The sequence below is a fragment of the Haliaeetus albicilla genome, chromosome 22 (assembly GCF_947461875.1).
Source record: "Haliaeetus albicilla chromosome 22, bHalAlb1.1, whole genome shotgun sequence".
NCBI classification, from domain to species: domain Eukaryota; kingdom Metazoa; phylum Chordata; class Aves; order Accipitriformes; family Accipitridae; genus Haliaeetus; species Haliaeetus albicilla.
Window position 1 is genome coordinate 8,200,003 of NC_091504.1, and position 27,465 is coordinate 8,227,467.

The following is a 27,465-nucleotide window of genomic DNA, read 5'->3' on the forward strand; positions in this document are numbered from 1 at the left end:
CCAGCTCCCCAGGCTGCAGCCTGTCTGGCCCCATGGACTCGCACAGTCAAGATCCAACAAGCAAACACCGTACGAATCCTCACAGGTCCCACTGTATGTCAGCCTAGACACAGGCATTGATGAGATGGCTCCATATCTTCAGTGTCTCCTCCTCCAGTAAATGAACTTGCCTAGCACTGTGTGTGAGCTAGTACACAAAGGGATACCCTGGGGGGTGGGAGAAACTGGGAGCTCACCCGGAGCAGACCAGGAGTTACAGAAATTTAATTCTTGGCTAAATATATATTTATTATATATATGTGTGTCTATCACTGATCAGAGTGATTTTCTTTTTAGCTAGTAGGGATCTCAAAAGAAATTTATGTAGAAGATGTACTCCTGTGTGTACATGTATGTGTATGGTGTATGCCTGTGTAATACAGAGGACATTTAAGGGAAAAATATTCTACAAACCCAGAAGAGTTTTGATTTCATTGTCAAGATAATGCATCACCCACATTTAGCGCAAGTCAGAAATAAGACTCAAAGAATTTGAGAGGTGTAACAGAGGCCCAGAGTCCCGAAGAGACTACTGTATTTGTAGAGAGACACATTCATTGCACAGGTCCAGTACGCTGTCAGCGTGTGGTGTCTTACAGCAGGTGGGTAGTGCTCCTGCTCAGCGAGTGCCACGTGCCGTCTTCGTCAGTGGGACAGGCGAGGCGGTGGTGATGAATGCTCCTGCTGTAACTGTGCCGGGACACGTTCCATGTCCTGCATTGTCTTTTTTGGTGGGGTTGTGACACTCAAACCCCTCCCTGTTTGAGGGAGAGGTATCCATTCCCTCTACTCAGGAAGGGTTATCTGTTCCAAAATGCCCAGGCGATCCTGGGGCTCTACAAGCTGACCCACACCGGTCCTTGAGACTTGGGACCGAGTCTGTGGCCTCGAACAACCAGCTGAGCCCCACATTGTAGGGATGTGGGGGATTGGGGGTGGCTCTAGGGGTGCTGGAGCTGTAGGGATGTCCATGTGCCTCTGGGAGTGCCATGAATTCCCTGTAGTCCTGGGGGGGAGGGGAGGCTCTCACTAGAGGAGGAGAGGTGTCAGGGATTCCTTGGGGGAATCTGGGAGCCATCCCCATGGGTGTGGGCTGTCCTCAGGAGATGTCAGAGTCCCCACTTCCTCACAAGCATTGCAGAAGCGTGCAGGGGGACCTTGGAGATGTGGGGCACCCCAACCAGTCTCTCGTTAGCGGGGTGGGAGTGTCAGGGGACCCTAGGGAGGTGCAGCATCCCCAGCAGTCACTCACCAGTGGGGCGGTGGACTCGGTGTTATCCCTGGGGCATGGCGTGTGTAGGTGGGGTCCAGGGGAAGCCTCCCCGTCTGCAGCGCCATCGGGGTCGGCCAGGCTGAGCAGCAGCAAGTTGGTGCAGGCAAAGGTTCGCTTCAGGGTGCAGCAGTTTGGGGGAGGACGGCTCCTGGGGAACTCCGCACTGGCGGGACTGACGCACCGTGGGGCAGAGGTAGTGACAGGGACCCCCATGGCCATGGGAAGGAAGCACAGGTCTCAGCCCCCCTGCGGCCCCCACAACTCCTCTATTAATCCCACTGCCCCCCTATTGCAACTGATAACTCTCAATAGCCCCCATCAACTCTCCAGTCTCTCCCCTCCCCAGTGCCCCCGAACAGCCCCCGGCTGACTCTCCAGCTCCCCCAGAGACCCTCGAGCTTCCCCAGTGCCCCCCTCCAGAGCCTCCCAGTGATGACCCGCAGGATCCTGCTGCCCCCTCACAGCCCACAACTGCCCCTCCACTTTATTCCCCACTTGCTGTCCCACCCTGAGCTGCCTATTACCCGAGGAAAGAGACGGCTGCAGGCTTGGTGAGGCCCTGGGGAGCACCCAGTTCCAGCAGGGGCCTGGGGGCTGCGGGCTGAGCAGGGGTGCCTGACTTGGGGTCCATGGCCTCCATGAGCTCTGTCGACTGCAGGAGAGTCTTCACCCCTGCATTGCCCATGGCTCTGTTGGTGCAAGTCCCTACCAGAGGGGCTACAAGGGGTCTGGCTGCCCCCGGGCACAGCAGGGGTGCTCCTGCCTGTCACCTTGACCTCACAAGCACTGGCTATACTGGTCACACATAGTTCCATGAGGTCATGAGGGGCTTCTGTCCCAGCCCCTCCCCTTACATTCCTCAGGTTACCCTTTGGATTGCTGGTTTAACCTTTTCTACACCCAAAGTAGCCACCAAGACACTTAGAATTGTAGAATATCTCAAGTTGGAAGGGATCCATACGGATCATCAACTCTAACTCCCTGCTCATCAAGAGGCCAGTCTTCCCCAGCACAAAGCGCCTCAGGTACATGGGGCCTGTGAGGGGAGGAAGACTCCAACTCAGAAAGGGCTGAAGACAGAGAAGGAAGTGCTAAAGGGTAAAGAATAAAGAGGTTTTGGCAGCAGTGCCACTTGGGCTACCCTCTCTTGGCAGAGAAGTGGGATGACATAGGTGGAAGCTTAATTTTCACTGGAAGTCTCTGTCAGAACTGGTTGGTAGAAAAGGGCTTGCTAGACTGGAAGAGGACAGCCATTGCATGTGTGTGCAGGAGCTCACCGTGACACCTTTCCTCTGAGCAGACTACTCCACAATCCCCTGGGACCTACAGCATCTCTCCTGTTACTATAAGGCCCACGTTGTCCTGCTGCCAGATCTTGTCAGGTCAGACAAGGAAGTTGAGGAAGGGGGGGTCGGAGATCACCAGGGCTTAGCAATCAAGCTCACCAAAGGCAAAAGAAACTCCCATGTGAGGAGCAAGTGGAATAATGTGGACTAAGGAGAAAGTAAATGACAGAAAAGCTGAGGCGATGCAGGATAAACTCTTTTATAGAAGAGAGAAAGCAGCTGCTGTTCTCGCCTTGTTTGCTGAAGGACGAAATCAGCTTTAACCATCAGTGGTGCTCATGGGGTTCTTCTTTCAGGGGTGGCATAATTTCTCCCGTCTCTAAAATTCTGTCCCCCTGATGGAATGAGAGAGTACGGTGAGCATTTCCTCCTACACCCAGTCTCTCCCTTCACATAGCACAGTCCTTCATTTAAGCTGTAACTGTCCCCACTTCCAGACAAAAAAAAAATAATCTTACTACAACTTACTCAGAACACTCTCACTCACTCAACATTTCCCAGGACACTGAAATAACAGCCAAATTGTCTGAAATCTGTACTTGCTTTACCCCTCCTTTTCAGCTACAGAACAGCAGCCAAACATTTTGAGACTATCTTGTTTTAAAAATGTATATTGGACTTATAGCACTGCATAACCACCTTCAGCGCAGCACAGCATAACCACCTTCAGCACAGCACAGCTCTAAGTGAGTCTCCAAACCCACGGCCTGTAGCCTGTGAAGAGCTACGTAATCCCCCCAAAATCAATCTGATGCCCAACTGCTGATTGTTACAGCTTCAGGCACTGTCTTGGCCTACTAAGCTGACCTAACTCAAGTGAGTAGTTAGGCTGAAGTCAGAGGCCCACAGCTTGACCTTCAGTACGTTGCTATGTGGTTGTTATGGATGGAAATTTTTATAATTTTATTTTAGATAAAGCACAATTAGGCAGATGTTACGCAAAAAATGTGCAACTGTCAGAAACAGCAGAGCTAAACTGCTATGAGAATACTTGCCCACCGACTCGCTACACCAATCAACGAGTAATGGCTCAGAGCAGCCTGAAAACAGTAAAGACAAAACAATCGGACACTCTCCACTTCATAAAACTCGTCCCAAGCTGAGGTGGCATGAGTCTATCTCTCTGGGGACACCTGAGCGTGGCGGACCTTCAGGGACCAAGCTTGTGCGGCCAGAACTGACGCACTTAGCGCCAAACTCCTCCCGACTCCTGCCAATCGCTGCTCCTGTCAGCAAGGAGAAGCAGAACCACTCCTCTCTGTCATTCCATGCATCGATAATTACGCTTTCAGAGAAGCTTTAAACACCCAAACCCCTTCACAAAGATGCTGTTACTGTGCTGTAACTAACGCTTGCACTCCCATAAGGGAATGTTTGTGTTTTCCGCCCAGGATGGGCAGTGCTGTCAGCCAGGTTCTCAAAAGTCTGCCGCTACAGAGGGAGGTACCACTGAAAGAGGGACTGTCTGCTCTGAGGACAAGATGAAAACTGCTCAAAAACACTGTAACTGTGCTGCTCCAGGGCAGCCTGCCCACAGTATCAAGTTCATCCTTCTAGAAATTCTCCTTGCACGGCTACTGCGCAAACCTGCACTTCTCTCCAAGTCACCCTTTTTCTGCCTGTTTTACAAAGCTGGAAGATAAAACAAGTATTAATAGACTTACTGGGAATATCCGTGGATTTGACATAACAACTCCATGTGGCGTTTTCTGAAAGTGGGGGGAAAAAGAGGCAGAAGGGGTAAAGAAAAAGGAGCGTTACCCAGAGGAAGTACACAGGATTTCCAAAATGGGGAAAACGACCCTTCTAAAACACAAGCTCTACTGAGTACAAGGCTCATTAGGCCGGGTTTGTTCCACTACTTAAAGACACCCGAGGCTAATAAAATTACACTTCCCAAGCAAGACAAGACTGTAAGAGTGGAAGGTCTGTCCCGTCGGCAGCGCGTTCGCCATTCCCTTTCCCCACACCAGCAGCTGCAGTCTGGTTATCCCCAGGGCCACTGTTCCTCCAGGAAACCAACAATTAAGACACAGCTTTCTGGCTTGCAGGAGGCAGCACGGTCAAAGCTGGTCACTACCATAAAAGATCACAAAAAAATACATACTTCTGCCACCCAAGCAAGGAAGAAGGGGTGAAGAGACCGTGGGAAGTCACCTGAGCCTGCAGCAGACGCTTAAGCCCTTCGTACAAGCCCTTACGTGACTGCTTGTTGCACCACCACCCCCCACCCCCGAGAGAGCTTCTCCCAGGGTTTAACCTAGACTTCCCTCCCTCTCCCTCAACTCCCTTCCTCACGTTCCCTTCAGAGGCCGCACAGAGGGGCGGCACGCACCATGACGTGGTACTTCAGGTAGTAAAGGATGATCCAGGCGGGGACCAGGACCCGCGTCAGGATGAAGCCGCTGGTCTGGTAGGCCTTGAACACCTGCGGGGGGGCACAGGGACTCGCGTCAGGCCCGGGGCCGCCCGGGCCGGGTCCGTGTGTCCGTCGCCCACCCCCCCCCCGCTCACCTGGTGCCTCCAGAACCCCCCGGGCTGCAGGAATCGCTCCCAGAAGGCGGCCACCGGCCCCAGCCGCCGCGGCGGCAGGACGGGCTCCCGCTCGCTCAGCTCCTGGTCCCGCAGCCAGCGGCGCCGCAGGGTGCGGAGCTGCTGCAGCCGCAGCTTCTCGTCCTCGCTGTAGCCGCTCATGGCGCCGCCGACGCCGACCCCGGTCGCGGTCGCGGTCCCGGTGTGTCCTTCGCCACGGCGCGCGGCGGTGACGTCCTCAGGGCGCGCCGCGCCGCGTCACCAGGGGGCGTGGCAGCGGGCACGGAGGGGCAGGCCGAGCCCGGTGGGTGAGGGGGCCCCGCCTAGCGCCCCCTGTGGGCCTGGATAGCTCAGCCGGGAGAGCATCAGACTTTTAATCTGAGGGTCCAGGGTTCGAGCCCCTGTTCAGGCGGGAGGGTTCCTCTTTCTTGGCGGCTCCTCCTCCGCGGCCCCGCCCCGGGGCGGCGATCAGGCGAGGCCGGGGATGCGCGGCCTCACCCGGCCATGGCCGAGAGGGAGCTGGGGACCCGCTTCCAGCGCCGCTTCCTGGCGGCCCGGCAGCTCCCTTCCTTCCCCTGGCCGGTACGGTGGGGAGCGGGCGGCCGCCCTCCCTCCCCTCGGGTGGCGGCGTCCGGGGAAGCCTCGGCTTCATTTATTTCCTCTGTTTTAGGAGCTTGAACAAAACCTGCGGGCCTCGCCGGATTCCTCCCTGCTCCTGGACATTCTGCACAAGGTGAGGCCCGGGCTGCCGTGAACGCGCGATGCCGCCTGGTGTGACCAAAGCCAAAGCAATCGCTGGGGTTTGCTCGTAATTACCAAGGCAAGTGACTTTGCGTCACCGGTTTCCTTTGGGCCCAGCAGAACAGATGTCTTTCTCTTCCTGTTACTCAGCTGTTCTGTATTAGCATCAAACTTAAGACCCGTGTCCCTGAGCAGAGGCGTCTCATGCCGTGAGCAGGTCATCCCGGCTGGTCCCCGGTCCCGGCGCGCCGAGGGTGACGGAGGAGAGGTGATCGGCCACCCTGAGAACGCGTCAGCCCGAACGGCGATTAAACTTTGCGTGTGGACGGGAAATGGCAAATAACATGGCAAACCAAAAAAGAGAGAAGAGAAAAGCAGCATGGAGCTAACCGGACTCTCTTTCCGCTTGGTTTTGCTGTTTATTTTCTGAAAAGCGAAAAACGCGTTTGCTGCCGCAGATCTGTAAATTAAGGAACTGATCAGAAATCACCAAATTTCATTTTGTGGCTCAGCATCGTCACTTCTTTTAGCTACAGACTTGAATCACAATGCATTTCATGACACAAAGAACCAATCAATGGCTCCCCTGTCTTTCTCTGGCCCCTTACTGCCTTTCATAAAATCTTCACTTGGTAACTGGTTTCAGTTGCTGTTCTTGTTTTGTTGTTTTAGACCATTCTCCACCCTCTGTCTGTAAAATATCCCCCCTCCACCAAGTACAGAAGATGCTTTCTAACTGAACTCATCAAAAAGGTAGTGCTTACTTTTCATGTTGGTTGCAAATTTTTTTTTCCTTGAAAATATGCCAGTTTTACACTATGGGCCAAGCTGAATTATTTGTATTAACAAAAAATAGCATTCAGTACAAAATATTGTGGCCAACTATGTATTAAAATGGGACTTGATGTGTGTACGCTTTCTGCTTCATGACAAACAATTCGATACCCGAAACTGCCCTGTTCTTTTTCACACAGCATGAATCCACAGCAGCTGAACCCCTGGATGAACTGTATGATACGCTGGCAGGTATTTTAAATGAAGAAGAATCTACTCGCTGTTACAAAAACTACTTACTGGTAAGAACTTATGCTGCGTTGTTATAAATCACTTTTAATCATCTGGTCTAACCAATAATTGGCTTTAAAAGTAACCCCTCAGAAACCCAAAGTGCTTCCTGCCTTTTTCCAGGCACTAATGTCGATTGTAAACTGTAAAACGCATTGTCTGCGCTGATCCATCTCTCTCTTCTTGTGTGTGTCCTCCAGCCCACGGGAGAACCTGTTACCCTTTCCGAGAGCATGGCAATTATCTCTGGAGGAACCACGGGGCTCGTCACATGGGACGCTGCTCTTCATCTCGCTGAATGGGCAATAGAGAACTCCCCTGTTTTCAGTAACAGGTAACGAGAGCAGCACAGATGGGGAGATGGGGAAAGATGTAGCTCATTCATACGGCGAGCTACACAACTGTAATTTAGTAATATACAGCATTTACCCCCAAAATAACTGCAATGACTACACCCGTTTGCTACTGGCTAACTGTTGCTCTCATCTGTTCTGCAACAGTCAAACTTTAATCCAGGAGAGGACCTCGTAGTTCTTTTAAGACAGGTTTTACAATCAAAACCATTATACCATGCAGTCTGACCTGTTCTGTGAAGTAGGCTGTTAAATTTCAGCTACTGCACCGTCTAACCAGTAATTTTAACTAGTGCATTTCACTCCATGATGGGATTTGTCTCACCTAACTTTAGATGATCGATGTTCAGGTGTGCATATCCGATCTCATTATCTCGACTGGAAGCAGTCAAGAGGAACAAGCACTTTTGAGGAAAGATTCAGCTAAGTTAATTTTAAGTATCGACCTCACAAGGAAAGGGACTGCACTGCTGAAGTGCCTGTTTCTCTCCTCTATGAGAAGAATTGGACAACCAGTTTAGATGGAGACAACCATGCTGCAGAAGTCTAAAACCAGGTGGAAATGCTTTGTACCATGCACAAAAGCAGTATTTCAAGTAATTAATTCTTATGCTTACGATTGCATCTTCAGCATTTACCAACTCTCCCAGTTATTTGAGACAAAGATTAGACTGTAGGTGGTTTACTCAAAAATTATTGAAATAATCTGTAATTGATTTTATCTTTAGATATACTTAGAATGTTTTGATTTCCTAACTCAGTTTAGAGTCCTAACAAGTACTTCTTTTACTCCATTACCCTTCAGGACAGTCTTGGAGTTAGGAAGTGGGATCGGCTTCACTGGAATTGCAATCTGTAAAACCTGCAAACCCAAGACATATATATTTAGTGACTACCACCATTGTGTTCTCAAACAGCTGACAGAAAACATCCGTTTGAATGGCTTTATCTTGGAGCCTGGAACTACCCAGCACATCCAAACAGAGTCCCAAGGCCAGGAGGCAGAAGCAATGAATTACCAAAACCCAAAACTAATTGTTGCAGAACTTGACTGGGGCTCAGTTACAGAAAAACAACTGTTGGATCTTCAACCTGATGTCATCATTGCAGCAGGTACTTTACACTCCTGATTATCCCTCGCTGTGTGCTATCATGCAGGAAGCAGCAGGTTAGAGAGATAAATGCAAAGGTATTTGTGTGCAGGACTCACTCAACCCTGCTCCAGTTACCGTATCTGCAAGTGTATGACAGATCCTCTCCCAGTTCATTTCACCATTCTGTCTTTTTCAGATACTCAGCAGTTTATGTTCAGACTGAAAAGTAAATTTTATTTTTTTTTTAAATACAGAAAAGAAATTCCAGAAACAGAAGATGATGAATCTGCCACTTTTAAGAGCCTCATAACTCACAGTGTTGGTGTTCTCTTGAGGGATAACACATACTTTAAAAGAAAGTAACTTTTTTGGGACTTGCCTATGTATAAATCTGGAGGGAGTTTATAAAAATCTAGTAATGGAAAATCTAGCAATAGTAGAATTTCTTAGCTGTAGCTACAGGATCTTACTCCCTGATTTGGGGCTTTGCAAAGCAAAAATTACCTAAGAATTCAGGTGAAAAAAATGACAAAATATACTGCCTTTGTCATCAGAATATCACATGATGCATTAAATACGTGAATTCTGTAAAATGAAGTCACTGTATGTATGTTACCTAATGCCAACCATACTGTTCAGAGAATGCACAAACCAGCCCAAGCTGAACTTGGGAAGACAAGGCAACTCAAAACTGAAGGCGATTTATATGTATCTACTATTTGCTTATAAGGGGACAATTCCTTATTTACATTGCATCAAGAGTAACTGCTATGTCTGTCACTGGTATGCATACATCCTTTGACATTTCTGTGTAATAAACAACCACCTCTTGAATATCAGCCCTGAACACAAGACTGACATTTCAGAATTACAGTGCTAATTAGTAAGGCTGACAATTTGTACCCCTTAGTGATCAGTTTTACCTTTCATTGCTGTTTCTGCTCTCAAGAAAATTATTCAAGATGAAAACTTTTGCAATCAGCCTCTAAAATAGAGATTTTTAACAACGCAGTTTCATTCTGCTAAGGACAGTCATAACAGAGAGTACCAATGCTCAACATTTTTGCTGTCTCCCTTAAGATGGGCTTAAATACAATATCCAACAATCCATTTACAAAAAGCGGCATTGATTTTTAGTGATTTTGGACTGATACTAGAGATGAGGGCAACCTGACATAGCATGTAAAATAGAGGCATTTTCTAAGATCTCTTCTTGGGAATTTTTAACCCCTGAATACAATAACATTCTCCTGCAAGATGAATATTTTGTGGTTTTGGTTTGTAATTTTCATTCTGCTTTTTGCTCAATTCTCAATAAATATTGAATGTTTTCCTTTTTGTGCAGATGTGGTATATGATCCAGAGATCATTTCAGTCCTTATTGGTATGCTACAAAAACTCTCCACTTCCACAGCAGACAGAAAACCTCCCGAGGTCTACATTGCTTTCACCATTCGTAATCCAGACACGTATCGCCTGTTCCAGGCTGAACTTGGTAGGTGCCTTTTTTGTGAAGTGTATCAATAGCTTTGGCCTCTTTCCCCATTACTTAATCTGCAGTAGAGATGAACAGGAGCATTTTTTGGTGATGGGTATTGTCCAATAGTGAGATTCTTATCCTAGAGCTGGATTTAAGAGCAGTTTGCCTAAAAGCAGTAACTTTTCCACAGGGATTTGATCAGGAGATTGGAACTTAAGCTTTTTGCTACATCCTGTCTATCACAACTTACATCTGTTAGCGCCAACTTGAGACGAATTGCAACTGTGGTGGCAATAGGAAACTAAAAAAGGGTTAAGCTTAAAGAATGAAAACCATCTGTGCTGTGCTGTCACAGCAATAACCTTCAAGATGCAGCCTAAACCCTTTATCTTAACTGTTCTTTGAGATTTAAAAAAGAACAACTAAAGATTAAATAAAATATGGAGGGATTTTTGATTTTTCTTCATATGCTCTTCAAAAGCCTGTCTTTTGCAGGCTACTAGCTGTACAGCTGGTCTACAGCAATTGGTTAATTCACAAAATTATGCTGAGTGCACAGCAGAAGTGTTACTGTTAATTTTTAAAAGTACATACTCATAAGCACTTGCCTGTAGTTTGCTTTAACAGCATGCTAACGATTTCTTCTTACAGAACGTGATGTGCAACTTTTGCTCTTCATTTTATTAAGCAGAAAAATGATTCCCAGTGTTTCTCTTTACAGAAAAAGCTGGAATCAGATGGCAGATTACTCCAGCCCACAGGAACACTGGTTTTCTCTGTGACGTGCAGCCAAACCTAACTATTCTACAGCTATTTATATAGACTTGGCAAATATGACAGAATTTTCAGACCAATGGGAGCTATCTTGTCCTTGCAACAAGATTATCTTGAATTCTAGAAATGTACATGAGAGGCACTGAGGATACAACTATATGCACGGACTGTTGTCAAAGAGTTACGCTTGTTCCTGTAATTGTCAGCATGTACGCAAGCAAGCTGCTGCCCCTGAAAAGTATCTGTGAACCTCAAGCAACAGAAAAGAAAGGCCCCCCTCATACTGTGCTTTGATTCTGTAGAAGACAACAGAATTGAACTGTATTTTTTTTTCAGCTGTGTTTTGATTTGTAAACAATGGAGGCGTATCTGCAGGATCACAGAATGACAAGGGAGCTCACACTGACAAGGGAGCAAACCAGTGTTTCATAGTAATAAATATTTTTTTAATATTAAAACCAGCTGTAATTGTCTACTCTTTTTTTATACTTGTCTGTATATACTTGCATATTTGCAGTATGGGTCATCTTAAAAATGAATTATGAACAATACCTACAGTGAACATAGCAGATAGATAGTGTCACAAGTTTACATGATGCTGTAAGAGGAAGTAATAGACCCTGCTGTAAATCAGGTCCATCTTTATTCTGCAGTGATGACAAAAATCAGAACTTGATTTACATGTCTCTCATATAAGGACTATCACTTTCATAACTAACTATTGGAAAGCCATTCTCTCAGATGGCCAGAAAATAAAGAATCGCACTCTGCAGCAATACTCTATGTATACTGCAAGGAGGAAGAACTGAGCTCACCTTCTTTGAAACTTTCCATAATCCATTAATCATTTTCCTGTTGGACAGTGCTAACCCTGAAGCAGAAAATAAAATATGCTGCTTTCTCCTGACTTCCTTTTCTGTACCTTGTTTTAAAAGCTACTTAAAAGAAAATGAACAAATACTTTAGCCTTCTGCCTCTGTAGTAGAGAAAAGGGATGACAGGTAACTTGAAACATGAAGAATCATCTTATTCTTCAAGCTGAAGGAGGCCATGACTGCTAGTATTAAGTTGGATATACAGAAGTAACCCCACCCCAGGTTTTAGCTACCTCTCCTCAAGAAGGAAGAATTCAAAGGCAGTATTTACAGAGTAAATGCACGCTAGCAGCCCAAACAGGAGGTTCTTTATCTCCCCTTACAGAAAATTCTTCAAGTCACTCAAAAGATCTGTACAGATGGCTTGTTTTGGATCCAAAAAAATTTATTGTAGGAAGCTGAAATCTCTCTAAAGCTTTCAGCATTACTGTTTAATTAGAGAAGTGCCTAATTTACCCCCATGTGCACACCAGTGGCTAAAGGGGAATAGCCAAACTATCAGACAGGATTTGCTTGAAAACAGTAGGGAAAAAAAAATAATTCAAAATAAAATCGGCAAATAAATCTTTATGGATCATTCTTCGGTCAATAAACTAGTGAAATTGCCAAACTCCTGCAGTAAGCAACCTGGACTCTTATTTTCACCTTCCCACCAGAGGAATCAAATCACTGCCAACAATCTTTTTTGATGAGAGAGTGTCTACTGTAACCACAGCACAGAAGGGGAAAGGCAAGATTAGCAAATGCCCGTCTAGCTTGACAAAAGCAGATATTAAATGATTACACAGTAAGCGGGTTTAAAAATGCTGGTGCAGGTTATAACCATCTACCACCACTGAACTAGGCATTCTGAAGAGCAGTAACCACATGATAAAACCAAGTACATTCATTCTTTAAATGGCTAACTTCTATTTTATAATTAAAAAGGTAATGAAAAAAGCATCTTGTAAGCACAAGGTCTGCCTATGAATACTGATATTAACAATAAAAAGATGAAGGGTATACCTGAGTGAGCAGTCAGAAAATGAAGTGCCCTTTTATTAAGTTATACATAATTTAATAATAGGTTTTGGTTTTATTTTTTCCTTTTCTATTCATCTGTTCAAAAAGGGACACATTTTACTTTCTTTCTCAAGGTAAATGGGCACATTCACTTCAGTATATAAGGACAACACTCACTGAAAGGTCTGTTTTCCTCTAAGTGTTCAACAAAGCCGTCACATACCAGTGGCTGTGCTTTCACATTCTTGCACACTCTGTACAAAGGAAAACAACTTTGAAACAAAATGATCGTCTCCAAATCATAAAAGAGGATATTCAGCGCTTGTCTAGGGAAGACTAGCCAAGAATATTAACTGGTTGAAAAAATAAGACCCCCACTGTATCCTCAGTTTAATTCAAGTAAGAGGCATCTTCCATTTGCAAGAGAACATATCCAAATCACCTACTAAAGTGCTTACTGTACAACAGGTATAACTGGTAATAGTTTATCTATGTATTCAAGTATCTTCACCAAAAAGTGACCTTTAAGCAGCACAGGTAACAGATTTTGCACATATGAGTTCCTAGAGTAACTAAACTTCCCTCCCACTTTCTCAGGATCCATCCCAAGTGGTAAGGAAAGAAAGGCAGTCCAGATAGCAAGGCTCAAGCTCTTCAGCACAGGAACCATGTCTCCCCTCCAGACTTACACTGTTAGCAGACAACAAATAGCCTCAGCTGCACCTTCAGCACTACTCTTACTCACATGAGAAGCTCAAATTGTAAAGGAAGAGGTGTGTCCAAACACTCGTTCCAAGATGAAGTAGTTAAAAACTGCAGCTATAGACAATACAAACTGTTTATTCACTATTTATCAAATCTGTGCAGCTTCAGGAATGCATTAGCTTTTGTGACACCCTCCTCTCCCACAAAAAGTCATTCGTTCTGCCCAAGCAAAGGAAGAACAGTCTGGTCCCAACTCTCATCCCAGCGCAGCTGCTTGGACGCACGAAGGTTTTTTCTGAAGTTGTGAAGTTTGCCTTCCAGTGTAGGAAATCCCAAGAAAAGCATCTGTAAGTTAAAAAGGAAAAACAGAAAAATACCATCATACTACATTTTAGGCTCATTCTAGCCTCCCCAATGTTAATCCTCAACTACAATGCTGCAGTAAGAGAGTGCTCTTTGGTCTGGCCCTATAAATAGTGAACAATGACAATATTTTAAATGTTCTTGCCAGCTTCAGATTCATATTCAAATAGAAGTGAGGCCAGTAACATTGACCAGGCAAAGCAGTATCTTCTGAGAATGCAAAATGCACAGATGATAGTCAGATATGGAAAGGTGGCTTACATGGGAGCACCTTTGCAGTTACAGCTAGTGGGAAAGAAAAATCAGTCAAGCCATTACCTTTAGTTGTTCTGCAAGTTCATTTGAGTCCCTAAATATCAGACCATTTTCATCGTGTTTCACAAGTTCATGTAAACTGTGAACAAAAGGCACAGAAAAAAACATGAGACAAAAAGCAGCAAGAGGGACATATACATTTTAAAAGTTGCATAGTGACATCCAAAAAGATTGTACTAGGCTATCTGTAACATAATGATCCTGGATGTCTAGATATGAGCTTCATACCTGACAAAATGGAACGAAGGCGGCAGTTTTAAACATTTCAGTTTAAAGATTGTTTCTCCCTTCTACGTCAGACTATTTAAATGTACCATTACAGTACAAAAGGGCCCTCACTCTGTCTTTCTGCCACTCAGGTATCTAGACATACATTAAAAATCAAAGCTATAATCTACTTCAGAATTAACCCACAAGGAAAATCTGTCCATGATGCAGTTCATGAGATCTTCACAGAGAATTTATGTTTCTTTATAAAAGCTACTGTTTCCCCAGAGGACCATAAATTCTAAGACTGACTATGCATACACTCACCCCTTCACAGAACAGAGACACGTCTATGCAGAAGGAAGCTTTTTTTTAATGAAGTATTTGGAAACAAAGGATTACAGGGTAGTTATTTTTTTAAGGCAAGTGGTTGCATTAAATGCTCCCAACTTTGTAGAGACTCGTCTTAATTTTTTAACTTAAAATAAAACAACCTTGATTTCTAACTTATCTTACTGAATAAAAGAAAGTTATTATGGCATAATGCTGGAATCTCATTTGATATATAGAGTAGTTCCTGAACTCTTGCTTTGTAAGAATACTCTTTTATATGATCCACTTAAACTGTATCAGAATAAGCAAGCTCTTACCATTCAAAATATATTGCACACACAGGTAAACAACAGCCAAACATATCTACCACCTTCATGGGTAAATCCAAACCGCTAGATGATTTATGGAGACATACCCCCAGGTCTGCTGAGCCTGAAAAGCAAGCCAAACAGACAAGAGGCTGAATTCTCTGAAAGCAGCTCTTCTAGCCTTACTGTAAACCTTTCTAGCTATGTATTACTTTGGGCAATGCAAACTAAACATGAGCTACCTTCAACACCATCCAGACTGGCTCAATTTCAAGCACTCAGGGGCAAAAAAAACCAAGCGCAATATATTTTGTGACTAAAATTAGTGAGGCTTTAGAAACATATCAGGTGAGTGCATATTAAATTAAAGGGAATTTTAAAATTCACATATCTTAAAACAGCCTTTCTGCCTCTTAATCTGCTAAAAACAGGTAACTGCACAGAACTCCATCACAATCCAGACAGGATACACTGCATGGCTCACTAGCAACCTCTTCCAGTTCAAGTGATTTCTAAATACAGAAATTACAGCGTTGACTTTATAGACTTTATAGTCATTAGTTAAAAAGTACCAAATAAACACAGTGTTTTACAGCCATATAAATTGGCAGGCTCTAACCCTGCAGAATGCAGATCAATTTGAATATGTATTTTACCACTTTTAAGCTTACTCACACTTTATCCTAATACAGTAAACATGCTAAGGGAATACTATTCCAAGGACTTGTTAATTTAGAATTTCAGCTACTTTTGGTTGCTCAGCCAAAGACTTTATGATTTCATTTACTGAAGTGACCCTGAAAGTAAACTGGAACATGCACAGGCACACCGTATTTCAGCGTAGTTAGAAGAAACAAAGAGGCGAAAATAGCAATACAGGTACTATGCCTACTTCTTGGGACAACAGTGAAAAACTGTAGTTAGAGAAATTTAGCAATTTTGTTAGCATGCGTCAAAACCACAAATATACTGTCACTAACCAGCAACTTCAGTCACTTACTATATTCTACCACCTTCTGTGCAAAATCTGTATCAGCTCTCCGCAACTGTACTAAGTTGTTTTTCACACATTCTCAAGCCTGTTTCATAATCCACTATTTACCAAGCAAAAGAGGGTAATCCTCAGCTTCAAGCCACGGTGTACAGATCTGGATATGTTTAAAGTGCAGTTTATTTATCAGTCCATTGTAGTAGTCTTTTAGAGGTCCTTTACCTGTTTAAAGCAGAAAAGAAATACATGTAATAGTTCTTTTATTAAGATGACTGAAAATAGTGTGGTCTGTGCGTCTTGCTGTACAGCTGACAAACTCCTGTTGTATCAGGTACATCGAAAAGGATACCACACACAATCCCCCAAAAGACACATAAAAGACTAAGTACCATAGAAAGAAATGCGAACCTAGACTTCTCTCACTCAGTATTTAGAAGAGCCTGCCATCAATATAGAATCATAGAATCATTTAGGTTGGAAAAGACCTTTAAGACCATCAAGTCCAACCGTTAACCTAGCACTGCCAACCACCACTAAAGCACGTCCCTAAGCACCACACCTACACGTCTTTTAAATCCCTCCAGGGATGGTGACTCAACTATTTCCCTGGGCAGCCTGTTCCAATGCTTGACAACCCTTTCGGTGAAGAAATTTTTCCGAATATCCAATCTAAACCTCCCCTGGCACAACTTGAGGCCATTTCCTCTTGTCCTATCGCTTGTTACCTGGGAAAAGAGACTGACCCCCACCTCGCTACAACCTCCTTTCAGGTAGTTGTAGAGAGCGATGAGGTCTCCCCTCAGCCTCCTTTTCTCCAGACTAAACAACCCCAGTTCCCTCAGCCGCTCCTCGTAAGACTTGTGCTCTGGACCCTCCACCAGCTTCGTTGCCCTCCTTTGGACACACTCCAGCACCCCAGTGTCTTTCCTGTAGTGAGGGGCCCAACACTGAACATGGTATTCGAAATGCGGCCTCAGCAGTGCCAAGTACAGGGGGATGATCGCTTCCCTGCTCCTGCTGGCCACACTATTTCTGATACAAGCCAGGATGCTGTTGGCCTTCTTGGCCACCTGGACACACTGCTGGCTCATATTCAGCCGGCTGTCACCAACACCTCCAGGTCCTTTTCCACCAGGCAGCTTTCCAGCCACTCCTCCCCAAGCCTGTAGCGTTGCATGGGGTTGTTGTGACCAAAGTGCAGGACGCAGCACTGATCCTTGTTGAATCTCATACAAATAGCCTTGGCCCATCGATATCGCCCAGTCTTGACCTGCATTTTGCCTACAGCCCTAAGATAACGAAATAACTAATGACAAATTTCTTCAGCACTACTGGCCCTTCAAAGTCACACTAAGTTTTAGTTAACGAAACAGCATTCGTTCTGCCTACACAACTTTTTGGCAAAACCCCATTTGATGGTCCTTTTTTCCAGCACTAAATAAAAATCTTTCTGCTTAACACTCCAAACATCAGATTTTACGTTTCTTTTGCAGCATCATCTCAATGTTCAGCTTAAATTCTTTTGAACGTGGACTAATGTACAGCTGTACTAGATAGGGAGGCCTATATGGCTGTAACAGACCAACTATAAATCACTACTCTTATAACCAGACATAAAGGCAACCATTCCTCCTCTCTCTTCACCATCAACAGAAAAGTCAGCATAGAACAAAAGTGAAAATGAAGTTTTCTGTATTTGCACTGAGGGAATTGTAACGCACATAAACTACTACCTGTTATCACACATACTAAAGATGGAAGCTCGATTCCCTCATCGATATACCGCTCATAATCTGGAGAAGATAAAAAACTGTTTTAGAGTCGACAAATATATGGATGCTTGGTTTAAGAATGGTCACAGTGTGTTAATTGTTTAGCTTCCTACTTCAAGTAGTTTATTTACTAGCATATACCTAGTAAAATTGTAGTAAGTTTAGAAATGTTAAAATTGACAAACTTCTATAGAAATAAATTATGGTCTGTTTAAAATGCACTACTCATAAAGCATTTGTTCGACTACACCATATCAGCTGTTTCAATGTATCAATTTAGAAACTGCAGCTACAAAGTCTACAAAATAAGACAATGAGTATTCCTTCTTTCCTATTAGCAGATGCCTATGGACAGTATATGTAACAGCTTAGAAAATAAAATCACAATTTACAAGCTAGTTAGATACAATTCTCCCCGACAACTACTCTAATTGAATCCAGATGTTCCACTTCTCTATTTCAACTACTACTCTTAAACCACTGCTAATTAATCAAATACACCTGCATTTTCACTTGAACATGGAAGCACTGGTGTTTAGTGAAACCCTTCATAACTGTCCAGAATACAACCATTCCCCTTTGAACAGGTAAGGTTAATTCCTTCATACCTACCTTCTAAAGCTTTTAAAAGGACTGAAAAGTCTTCATCCTCTGAAAGAGAAGGCTTTATTAGTGCCATTCATATTTCTGTCACTTATAATGAATTACTGTCTTTAAGTAACAACAATCAAGATTTTCCTCACCTTCACCTACATGATTGAAGTATGGACCATGCTCTTCCTATTAAAAATCTGCTGTAACTATTTTCATAAATAGAAGTCTGTAACCATATACAGTGCTTATTTGATCCCCTTAATGGCAACACGGCAGACAAACAAGCCACAAATACTGCACATGCTCAAAGCTATCAAGCTAAAATTTTCTCATTTCTAAAGCTAGAGAATTAAGTGTAGAAATTGCCCTGTTAATTCAAAGGTATAGACAGTTCTGCCCACAGAGAACAAGAAAGTGAGAAAATTATGTAATATACATTATCAGAAATAAAGGAGTAAATATTTTAGCTTCTTCATCTATTTTACACCACCGTGCAAGACCGTATGCCTAGAATAAAAGTTAAAAAAAGAAGTAAGAAATCTCTTTTAATAACTCTTGAAGCTGAGCCTCTAGACTGTAGCTCTATAATTAAAATGCAACTTAAGAAATAATTCATTTTTAGCCACAGAGGTATATCATATATAACTTGTCTTCATATTCTTCCAGCCAAATGAAGGAAAAATGTAACTTCACCACTGATGATGTAAACATGCCTCTGTAGTGCGTCAAGTGCGAGGAAGTATAAACAGCTCTAGTTTTATCTTTTGTTAAACAGTGGTTAAATATTAACAATAAAACTATTTGTTTCCAAACCTGTCCAGCTTGTGCTGCTGATTAGAAGAGCTGGCCGTCCTCTGGCTTTTATCACATGTCCATTTTTTTCATCCATTTCTGTAAAAGCAGTCCACTCAGCATTCAAACTGCTGGACTCTGTACTATGGAAACAGAATTTTCTGAGTATGGACTACACAAACAAGCAGGAAATACTATGCTTAACTGGCATCAATTTCCAAACACTTTGTTTCAGATTTGCTGCTCAACTTCTTTAGAAACACAGTCATTACAGTACTGAGCTGCAGAGAGATACCTGATCACCTTTCCTATTGCTACCAAGAGCCTAGTGACACTACTGCTATAGGCACGATTCCATCTTCTAACAAAGTGTTTTCCCTAACAAGTTGAGAGAATAGTCTCTCTTTCCAGCTCCGTCTCAAACATATAGCAGAGCATGGAGGCCAACAGTACATTTATTCACTTAAACTCAGAACCTCTACATTCTGTGGTGGGCATTCCCCCCCCCCCCCCAAAAAAAACCCCCACTATACACTATGGCTTTCACTTCTTTTTCAAGCATTAGTTTGGTAAAGTAACTCCCTGTTAAATCTGCTATAGGAGACATCCTGCACATAGCCAGACAGGAACGTTTAACACACAGAACAAGATCTTGAAAGCTCTCCACAGTAAGCAAAAGGAAGGGATGCTATTAACGAAGCATCCAGTCACTGTCATGTAGTTCAATGGGAACTAGACAACTGCCGAGTTCCACCCCAGAGATATTATATTACAGCTTGCCTCAGTACTTATGTCAACTTCTTTAAAAATAAAACACTTCTATTATTTCACACACCAAGCATTGTGTTACCACAGTTGTGATTTCACTCACTCTGGCCTCTCTTAGCAACAATTAAGCTAACTTGCACAGCATCAGCTGCTGGTTAAGAGCACACAGAGACCACTCTGCCTGCTGATGTTCAGTAACTTGTGACCCCATGCAAAAGTATTTCTGGTAACTAAGTGCAATAACTTTATGTCATTCTGTTAAGGACTGTAACTGATGCTTTACTTACACATACCGTGGTTTAAAAGGCTCATAGTCTTTGGCAAGTTTCACGTACAAATGATGTTGAAGTTCTAATGGTGTTTCCTTAAAATAAGAAGCTGGCTTGTCATACAGTGTTACTGCCCTATAATGAAATAAATTCACAAGTTAAATAAAAAACAGATGTAACAAAACGTATACAGTACAGTGACAGGCTACAACAATGTAATGCAGAAAGTAATTAAGCAAATCAATACAGCAAAATAATTAATTTTTTTACTTTCAACTTTCTATATTCCTGAAGTTTGCTGGAATACACCAAGGTGGACATATTAATCCTGTAACAAAGGACCCCTTTCTTGTGTGCATATTCAAGGAGTGTAATGTAACTGTAAGAACTGCAGACATCATTGTCCTGATTTTTAAACTTACTTCATAACCTTTCCTGAGCAACTTTTACCTTAAAGCCCTCTGATTGCAGAAGAAAAATTTGCAGGGCAGACTAATTGTTAGAATACACAGTGATGTCTGCCTCATTCCGATTCTACAGGCAGCTTGGTAGCAAACTTCCATAACACCTAGACTGCTACCTTCTAGTCAATGGGGTGTTAATTATGAAGGGTAATGAAGATTCTTGAATGCCCACACTCTACTAGCTCATTACAAAACAGAGCTAACGTGCTTCAGTGGTGATGGATGGGCTAGGGAAAGTTTCTTTTCTAAGATTCCTCTGAATCCAGAATCGTCAGGGATATGTTCTTTCATTTTACTTCACATATGCACATACTAATTTGTTAGCGATATATGACTTACTTGATGTTGCAATTCACCCACAGATCTTCTTTCATTGCATTAGTGACACACAAGTTATAGTCAGACAGACGCCCAAAAAGCTTTTCATACCTGAGAAAAATTAACTCTTATTTAGAAACCACAGACAGGCAATTGCCTTAGCCAGACAATAACTGCACACCAGTGCCCATGCTAATTTAAAGCCAAACAAAACCAAAAGAAACCCAACTGCCCCCAGAAACTGGAATTTAATTATCAATTATTGATTGACGCCTTATACTGAAGCAGTATCAGTTTATGAGAAGGGATACAGCATATGATTCCTTATCCTCTTAAGACCTAAGAACACAAAATTTGAAAGCCTTTATAGCCTTTCTCTACATTTAACCAATTAGATTCAGCAAGAAACAGACCTTTAAAGATGAGCGGGAGTGTAAAGCAGCATTAGAGAGTAAAAAAACCCAGTACATATAAAGTCACTCTAATAACAAGATCAAAATTTGCATATGCATGTAAAAGCAACCTGCCTACTTCATCAATCACCTTCCTTTGTGTTTAACAAAGGCGACTTACAGAACACACTTTCTGAAATAGAAAGCAGTTGTAACACAGCAAAATCCAGAAATCCTTCACGGAAACAGCCCTTTGCTAATTATATTCTCCCCACTGGTTTCCATTCTTCTGAATTCTGCAAAGGTACGTAATTTATTAAGAGGAGAAGAAATTACTGTACAAACCATTTTGCAATTTGTACTAGTGGGTGATTTCTTCCATGATTCAGACTCATTATAGTATATCCATAGTTGTGCCAATCAATTATCAGTTTGCTTCTCCAGAAAAGACATGCTACCCAGGCAACAGCTATGCTAGGCAAGCCTGGAGGATTCTGTTTAATAAATAAAACAAATAAAAATAGCATAAGGCTGTGATCAAGTGACAAACACTAAGCAACTACCAGAAAAAGAAAACCAAATGATTGAAATTGCGCTGCTTTAAAGATCTTAATGAACAGAGACAATTTTGTATTTACCAACTATAGAACTGCCAGTTTCTCTGATGAAGATTAGTAGGCACTTCAAACTTTCTGTTGGATCAGGATCAAAATTCCCCTCCAATAAACACACAAACATTTCTGTTAAGATTTATTTTTTACTGCTATCCATGCCAATGAAGCTCAAAAGCTCAATTAACAGGAAGAACCGATGTGAACTTTTAACAGAAAAATCAAAGTTTAGAGCCAAATAGTTTGATATAGGTTTATACCATTGATCGGGCCAGTTTTAGTTCTCAAATAATCAGAACAATGTCTGAGACTGCTAAAAACACCCTGTACTGTAATACTATTTATTTTTCTTAATATTAGTCCTAACATAAAACATACCTGAAGAAGAATATAGGATGGCTGATCTATCTTCAGCATTGTGTACAGTAACTGTATTGCCTGCACAATGACTTTTATGACATACTGGAAAAGCTTTGGGCCAACTGCAAAACAACAGAAAACCTGGTAAGAATATTACAGCTCTCGGGAAATGTGCACCTCATACAGAACCAGCCATGTCTGCAGAGAAAGTTTTAAAATAATGGTACGCTGTAAAAATGGAAACCTGTTTTTAGACAAACACCTCACAATCCCTTCAAATTCCTGTTCTATGTTTTGTACACAAAGAAATCGGGGCAGGTATGGGTAAACATACACACAAGGTTAAAAAAAAAAATAATTAAGCGTCCCTGTTTCAGCCTGTATCAGAACTGCATTAATGTGCTCCAATACCACAGAGGGAAGCGTAGGGAGGCACCAAGGGTGTGTAGCCTCTGCGTGCGGCCGGGCTGAGCCAGCACACACATCTGGACCGGGCCCATCGCCCCGCGGCAGCGAGGCCCGAACCCCCTTCGGCTTGTTTATTTTTCCACCTAAAATCTCGTTTCCCCTTTTCCTCTGCTGCCCCCCGAACACAAACACCCGCCACGACCACGCTCCGGCCCCCGGCCCGGCCCCGGCGACCCGCTCCCCCGCAGCTCCGGGCCGAGGACGCCCGGCGGGGCCGGGAGCCGGAGCCGGAGCCGGAGCCGTCCCGCACCCACCTCGCAGCCCCCGCAGGTCCGCCACGGGCACCAGCCGTATCTTCCCGCTCCGCAGCACGTCGCCGTGCGGCCTAGTCTCTGCCAGATGGGAGAGGCCCGTCAGAGGAGCGACCCCCGCACACCGCCCCGGCCCGGCGCCCGCCCCGCCGCCGCCTCCTGTGGAGCGGGGAGGGGGGGAAGGACCCGCCCGCTCTCACTCACGGAGGTAGCCCAGCAGCTCGACGCCGCGTCCGTGCCGGGCCAGCGAGAGCGCGTGGTACTGCATCCGCGGGCTGCGGCCCAGGTCGCCCAGCACCGCCACGCACACCCGCCCCGCGTCGCCCGCTGCCGCCCGCCGCCGCCGCCACAGCAACGCCGCCAGCACCAGCGTCCCCGCCGCCGCCGCCAGCAGCAGCGCCGCGCCGCCCGCCGCCATCTTGTGCCGCCAGCGGCGGGAAGGGCGGCGAGGGGGAAGGGCGCCCCCTGGCGACGCCGCTCTCTGAGGGGACCCGGGCTCTGCGGCGGTGGGACGGGGGGTAGCGAGCAGAGCAGCGATGGGCCCCGCGTTCAATCTCCTTTTAAAAGACGGTTGTGGGGGAGAATAGCCGTCACTAGAGGAGGCTCCAAAACTCCGCACTTTAAAACGAGTTTACGGTAGTATGCGAGATGAATTTTCTTTCTTTCTGCAGGGTACGTGAAAGGAGCCCGGGAAAAGCAGTCCTCAGAACATGAATTACTTGCTCAGTGTGCCCGAGTTGAAAGCTTAAGGAAGGAGCTGTCTTCTCTGACTGAAAAAGTGACACATTCTCTAGCACAGAATGACCCCAAATATTTCGAAGATAAAAATAACTGGTACCTGCGGTGGTGAAGAAAAATAGTTCTTGTTCAAGCTCAAGGTATTTGTATTGCAGTGTTCTGCCCTTACGTTCTTGACCTGTGAAAGAACAAAGATGCTAAAGTTAACTAAACAGTTTACTTAGAGTGAGGGGCAACATCTGGTATCCATCCTGAGTGGGCTTAGGCAAGAAGGACTCTTCAGAGTGAAGAATCTGCTGCCGATTTTTTGGGTGGCCTGGAGAAATGCACTGAGGGCAGGTGTACACAGCACAGATATTTAAGTCCGAAAGCCACAGAGAGGCAAGATCAGCTTAGGGCTTGCTCACACCTTTGCATCATGTGCCTAGTGCTTGTTTTCAAGTCACTGGAACTAAATCCATGGTCCCTTCCATAGCTGCCCTCTTTGGTCCCTCCAAGCTGTCTAGTGGCTGGCAGTGAAGTTGCAGTGATGCATTTGGCCAGTATCTGTTGAGAGACAAAAATGATTTTTTCTGGCATATAGGTTATTTGCAAATGACATCCTGTCATTCTGTGGCACTACCATTAACCTTAAAGGGACTCTTTTTCTTCTGTCATTTTGGGCAGAAATAAAGTGCCTTATTCTGTGGTAGCTTAGCCTCAAAAGAAATAGCTAAATGGATGTTTCTTCAGAATAGCTGCATGCACATGCATGTGAGTGTACCTTTGGGTGTACACAGACACTCAAGAAATCAAGCAGGACCTGAGAACTCCCTCTGCTGCATCATTAATTACAGGCTTTCTTCTTTGATTTGCTTTCAGAATTTGAGGAAGAAGAGGCTGAGAAAAAGGGACACAGGAAAGGGAAATGAACCTAGCCTCTGCCATATGACAGGTTTCTCTGAACACTGTTCCTAAGCTAGGTTTAGCCAGAGCAAAGAGCCTGTAGTTCCTTGATTCTGCTTGCAAATATCCTGAACTGTGGCAATACACCTCAGATAGCTAGGAACATATTTGTAATTTTACTGGTCGTGTTTTCCCCAACTTCTCAAATTAATTTTAGGGCCACTCCTTTCCCTCCTGACTAATACCAATATTTGATCTGTGTACTTCATCCCAAAAATCCGTAGAACAGACATTCCAGTTGCAAAGGATAACATGCACATTATTCACATGACACATTACCAGTAACCAACAGTATGATACTTACACCCAGTTAGTTCTTAGGCATCAGGCAGCTTACATGCTTATTGGGACAACTCTATGTGTTGAGAGCCAAACAAGCCTACTGAAAATATTATTTCATATATTGTTAGACTTGAAACAGATTGATGATGAGGGTCCCTGCTTGCTGCGTAGGCATACCAGATACTGATGTTCTTTTCCATTCCCTCCAGGCTTGTTTAGAAGGATACATTATATTTGTGGGGAGCCTATGGTCCATGAAGATGCATCCTGCTAAAAAATAATGTTATTAGATTGACTTACTGCAGAGTATTTGAATCCAGTGTAAGATTTTTTGATTGCAATTCACAGCTCTCAGATCCTTTCTTCCCTACTCCAGATTGGAGGAAAAGAAAAAGTCTAATAAAATGCCGTGCAATACTCAGTTCTCTTTTCTGTATCTAGAGAAGATGCTCCAATCACCTGTTCTTGAGTATTACAAGAGTATTTTCTGTGCTAGCATGACGAAAATAAGTTTGGAGATTGAAAGCAATGGATTCAAGTTTTCTTCTCGAGACATCTTCATGGGAAACAGTATAGAATCATAGAATCAGTTAGGTTGGAAAAGACCTTTAAGATCATCGAGTCCAACCATTATCTATTCTCAGTTAACCAAATGAGAATATATGTATGTTATCTATTCTCAGTTAACCAATGATGTGGTAAACATTATTGTGAAATAAAAGCAAAGCTTTTTCTTTAGCAGCAGTGAATCACCTACCAAAATATAAACTTGTTATGTTAAAGTAATGAGTTATACAACATTTGAAACATCAGCATCAGTTAATTTATCTCAAATCTTAGAGCCTCAGTCTTTATCTTTAAGCAAGATGTATAAAGTTTATGATTGTTACATACATTAGCTATACTGTAAGGGCCATCATTTCCAAACCTGGAATTTATTTGCCTAAATCTGTTAAAATAGATTGCTATGATTAATGTGGTATGATTTTGATTAAGCTTTATGAGCTTTTTTTTTTTTTCCTGGAGATTAAGCATATAAAGCAGTAATGTAAAAAAAAAAAAGCTGTGTTTTTCTGTCTAATTTTGTTCCCCTTGGTTATGTTGCGTGACACATCTGGAACTCAGATGATGGCTGGAGAAGGTTCTCACTTGGCAGAAGCCTAAGGAAGGATGCTTTGGAGAACCTAGTGAGTAAGCCTTACCTCACAGGAATAAGGTGTTGTGATACCTTGTCTAAACATATAAGATACAGACTGCAAATCAAAGGGCTGTTTTACAGCATTTCTGTCAAGTCTTATTGAAAACTCCAATTCAAAAGGTGCCCCATGTCTCCACTGGAAAAGGAACAATCATTAATGTTTTTCACATCCAGAATCTTTCACAAAAGCTACATGACCTTCAGCACATAGAACGTGCCTGGTCCTATAGATTGGTGGAACCTTAGCCCATCTATAATAAGTTTCCTCACTTGAAGTCTGTTTCAATCAGCTGTAAGACAAGGCTATCTCCTCTGCTTCAAGAAAGCTGAAACTTCAGAGAGAGAGGTGTTAACAAGAGTCTTCACTGGGAATGAAAGTGCCCTCAGCATTGTGGAGCAATCCATTTCCCTTTATGTCTTCTTTTTTTGCTCCAGGTAAAGGTTTTGAACACACCTCTGGAGTAGCAGACCAAAAGCAGCTGCTGAGGAGAGGTAAGAGAAAGGAAAAGTTGTTTGCAGGTGAAAATAATTTATGTATTTAAAGGAAGGTGTATCTTTTAGAAAGCTTTGTTCCAGTTACTGCTGAACAACTATGCATAAATTATTCAATAATATAAATCAAGGCAGTTGTTTCCATGGGAATTCTAACTTCCCTTTCTTACACATAGGAGTGGCTTTCCGCTAAGAATGTTTGCAGAAAGAAGGCATCACAAATGCTTGCATGAATAAGAAAAGTTTTCCTGAAATAGTCCCCAAGATTTTTGTCAGGGAGGAATCCTTTTATTAAAAGACAGTTTGGAGACAGATCTCACAGCATGAATGCAGAATGAGAACCCCAATCTGCACCCGTACTGAATAAGCCACTATAATCACAGCCTGAAACAGGTTTGGAAAAACCACTGAATAACAAAGGGAGCAGCCAGAGCCAGCTGTGTCCTAAGAGAAGACAGACCAAGGGTGACCACAGCACAGGCCAGGCAATGGTCTCACCATCAGGGCACAGTCCGACAGCAACCCCAGCTGGGTGATGACAGCAACAGGTCCTATTGCCAGTCCATTGATTATCAGACAAAAGCAAGGTCATGAGGCCAAGATCAAGCCACTAAATCTAAGCAACAATTTAGGAACCAGCCTGGAAACAGGTACATCTACAACATAGCTCATGGAAGAATTGAAGGCCAGGCCTGAGCTTAAATGAGCCTTCTGGGCCCATGGGCAGAAGGTGTGGATGGAGGCCCCAGGTGGGTCTGCTCGGGGCAATTAGGGCCTGCTGCTGCACTCAGGGCCCTGACAAACTAGTACTGGGAAACACGGAGTCCATTTGCAGGTGGCTTGTCAGCAAAGGTGGCCAAATTTCACTTTCACCAGCCATATGATCATTTTACCATGTATCAATATAGGTTAAAAAAAAAAAAAAAAAGGTGGTCCTGGAAGACACAATGGATAC

General features: G+C 43.7%; 5 protein-coding genes and 1 non-coding gene across 7 annotated transcripts; 2 read left to right on the forward strand and 4 right to left on the reverse strand.

Annotated features, from left to right (window-relative positions):
- Positions 1 to 530: 530 nt before the first annotated feature.
- TSKS (testis specific serine kinase substrate) lies at positions 531 to 2,475 on the reverse strand. The gene is made up of 3 exons (XM_069809612.1): positions 1,837 to 2,475; positions 1,292 to 1,484; positions 531 to 1,045 (listed from the first exon to the last, which is right to left on the reverse strand). The coding sequence occupies exons 1-3, from the start codon at positions 1,995 to 1,997 to the stop codon at positions 830 to 832; spliced, it is 570 nt and encodes a 189-aa protein (XP_069665713.1). The 5' UTR covers positions 1,998 to 2,475; the 3' UTR covers positions 531 to 829.
- Positions 2,476 to 2,839: 364 nt separating this feature from the next.
- On the reverse strand, positions 2,840 to 5,440 carry NDUFB6 (NADH:ubiquinone oxidoreductase subunit B6). Its single transcript, XM_069809613.1, has 4 exons — positions 5,173 to 5,440; positions 4,994 to 5,086; positions 4,323 to 4,367; positions 2,840 to 2,993 (listed from the first exon to the last, which is right to left on the reverse strand). Exons 1-4 carry the CDS (start codon positions 5,350 to 5,352, stop codon positions 2,925 to 2,927), a joined length of 387 nt encoding a protein of 128 aa, XP_069665714.1. The 5' UTR covers positions 5,353 to 5,440; the 3' UTR covers positions 2,840 to 2,924.
- Positions 5,441 to 5,529: 89 nt separating this feature from the next.
- TRNAK-UUU (transfer RNA lysine (anticodon UUU)) lies at positions 5,530 to 5,602 on the forward strand. The gene has a single exon. It is a non-coding gene; the product is annotated as a tRNA-Lys (tRNA).
- On the forward strand, positions 5,557 to 11,604 carry EEF2KMT (eukaryotic elongation factor 2 lysine methyltransferase). Its single transcript, XM_069809610.1, has 8 exons — positions 5,557 to 5,772; positions 5,861 to 5,923; positions 6,604 to 6,684; positions 6,906 to 7,007; positions 7,197 to 7,330; positions 8,155 to 8,462; positions 9,789 to 9,938; positions 10,645 to 11,604. The coding sequence occupies exons 1-8, from the start codon at positions 5,695 to 5,697 to the stop codon at positions 10,743 to 10,745; spliced, it is 1,017 nt and encodes a 338-aa protein (XP_069665711.1). The 5' UTR covers positions 5,557 to 5,694; the 3' UTR covers positions 10,746 to 11,604.
- Positions 11,605 to 12,119: 515 nt separating this feature from the next.
- ALG1 (ALG1 chitobiosyldiphosphodolichol beta-mannosyltransferase) lies at positions 12,120 to 23,294 on the reverse strand. 2 transcript variants are annotated; one of them, XM_069809607.1, is made up of 13 exons: positions 23,060 to 23,294; positions 22,859 to 22,936; positions 22,155 to 22,258; positions 21,511 to 21,659; positions 20,795 to 20,884; positions 20,016 to 20,126; positions 18,976 to 19,097; positions 18,181 to 18,219; positions 17,530 to 17,589; positions 15,908 to 16,018; positions 14,815 to 14,929; positions 13,961 to 14,036; positions 12,120 to 13,624 (listed from the first exon to the last, which is right to left on the reverse strand). In XM_069809607.1, the coding sequence occupies exons 1-13, from the start codon at positions 23,271 to 23,273 to the stop codon at positions 13,490 to 13,492; spliced, it is 1,404 nt and encodes a 467-aa protein (XP_069665708.1). In that variant the 5' UTR covers positions 23,274 to 23,294; the 3' UTR covers positions 12,120 to 13,489. The 2 variants fall into 2 exon arrangements, with proteins under 2 accessions (XP_069665708.1, XP_069665709.1); XM_069809608.1 differs by lacking the exon at positions 22,859 to 22,936.
- On the reverse strand, positions 16,049 to 17,153 carry LOC138690482 (uncharacterized). The gene is given in 3 exon segments (XM_069809611.1): positions 16,049 to 16,732; positions 16,734 to 16,824; positions 16,827 to 17,153. Coding segments are annotated over 3 exon segments (714 nt in total). The 5' UTR covers positions 17,047 to 17,153; the 3' UTR covers positions 16,049 to 16,329.
- Positions 23,295 to 27,465: the final 4,171 nt, after the last annotated feature.

What these genes read in the sequence shown, in the direction of transcription:
- TSKS (XM_069809612.1), bottom strand. Translation starts at nt 1,997, where the DNA reads ATGGGCAATGCAGGGGTGAAGACTCTCCTGCAGTCGACAGAGCTCATG. An exon ending in GCAGCCGTCTCTTTCCTCGG is followed by an intron (nt 1,485 to 1,836) that starts GTAATAGGCAGC and finishes ACGGTGCGTCAG; the next exon opens with TCCCGCCAGTGCGGAGTTCC. An exon ending in CCGAGTCCACCGCCCCACTG is followed by an intron (nt 1,046 to 1,291) that starts GTGAGTGACTGC and finishes CCTCCCCCCCAG; the next exon opens with GACTACAGGGAATTCATGGC.
- NDUFB6 (XM_069809613.1), bottom strand. Translation starts at nt 5,352, where the DNA reads ATGAGCGGCTACAGCGAGGACGAGAAGCTGCGGCTGCAGCAGCTCCGC. An exon ending in ACCTGAAGTACCACGTCATG is followed by an intron (nt 4,368 to 4,993) that starts GTGCGTGCCGCC and finishes CCCCACTTTCAG; the next exon opens with AAAACGCCACATGGAGTTGT. An exon ending in CAAATCCACGGATATTCCCA is followed by an intron (nt 2,994 to 4,322) that starts GTAAGTCTATTA and finishes TCATTCCATCAG; the next exon opens with GGGGACAGAATTTTAGAGAC.
- EEF2KMT (XM_069809610.1), top strand. Translation starts at nt 5,695, where the DNA reads ATGGCCGAGAGGGAGCTGGGGACCCGCTTCCAGCGCCGCTTCCTGGCG. An exon ending in TCCTGGACATTCTGCACAAG is followed by an intron (nt 5,924 to 6,603) that starts GTGAGGCCCGGG and finishes TTGTTGTTTTAG; the next exon opens with ACCATTCTCCACCCTCTGTC. An exon ending in GTTACAAAAACTACTTACTG is followed by an intron (nt 7,008 to 7,196) that starts GTAAGAACTTAT and finishes TGTGTCCTCCAG; the next exon opens with CCCACGGGAGAACCTGTTAC.
- ALG1 (XM_069809607.1), bottom strand. Translation starts at nt 23,273, where the DNA reads ATGGCGGCGGGCGGCGCGGCGCTGCTGCTGGCGGCGGCGGCGGGGACG. An exon ending in TGTGCAATATATTTTGAATG is followed by an intron (nt 14,037 to 14,814) that starts GTAAGAGCTTGC and finishes TTTTGTTCACAG; the next exon opens with TTTACATGAACTTGTGAAAC. An exon ending in AACTTGCAGAACAACTAAAG is followed by an intron (nt 13,625 to 13,960) that starts GTAATGGCTTGA and finishes TTTAACTTACAG; the next exon opens with ATGCTTTTCTTGGGATTTCC.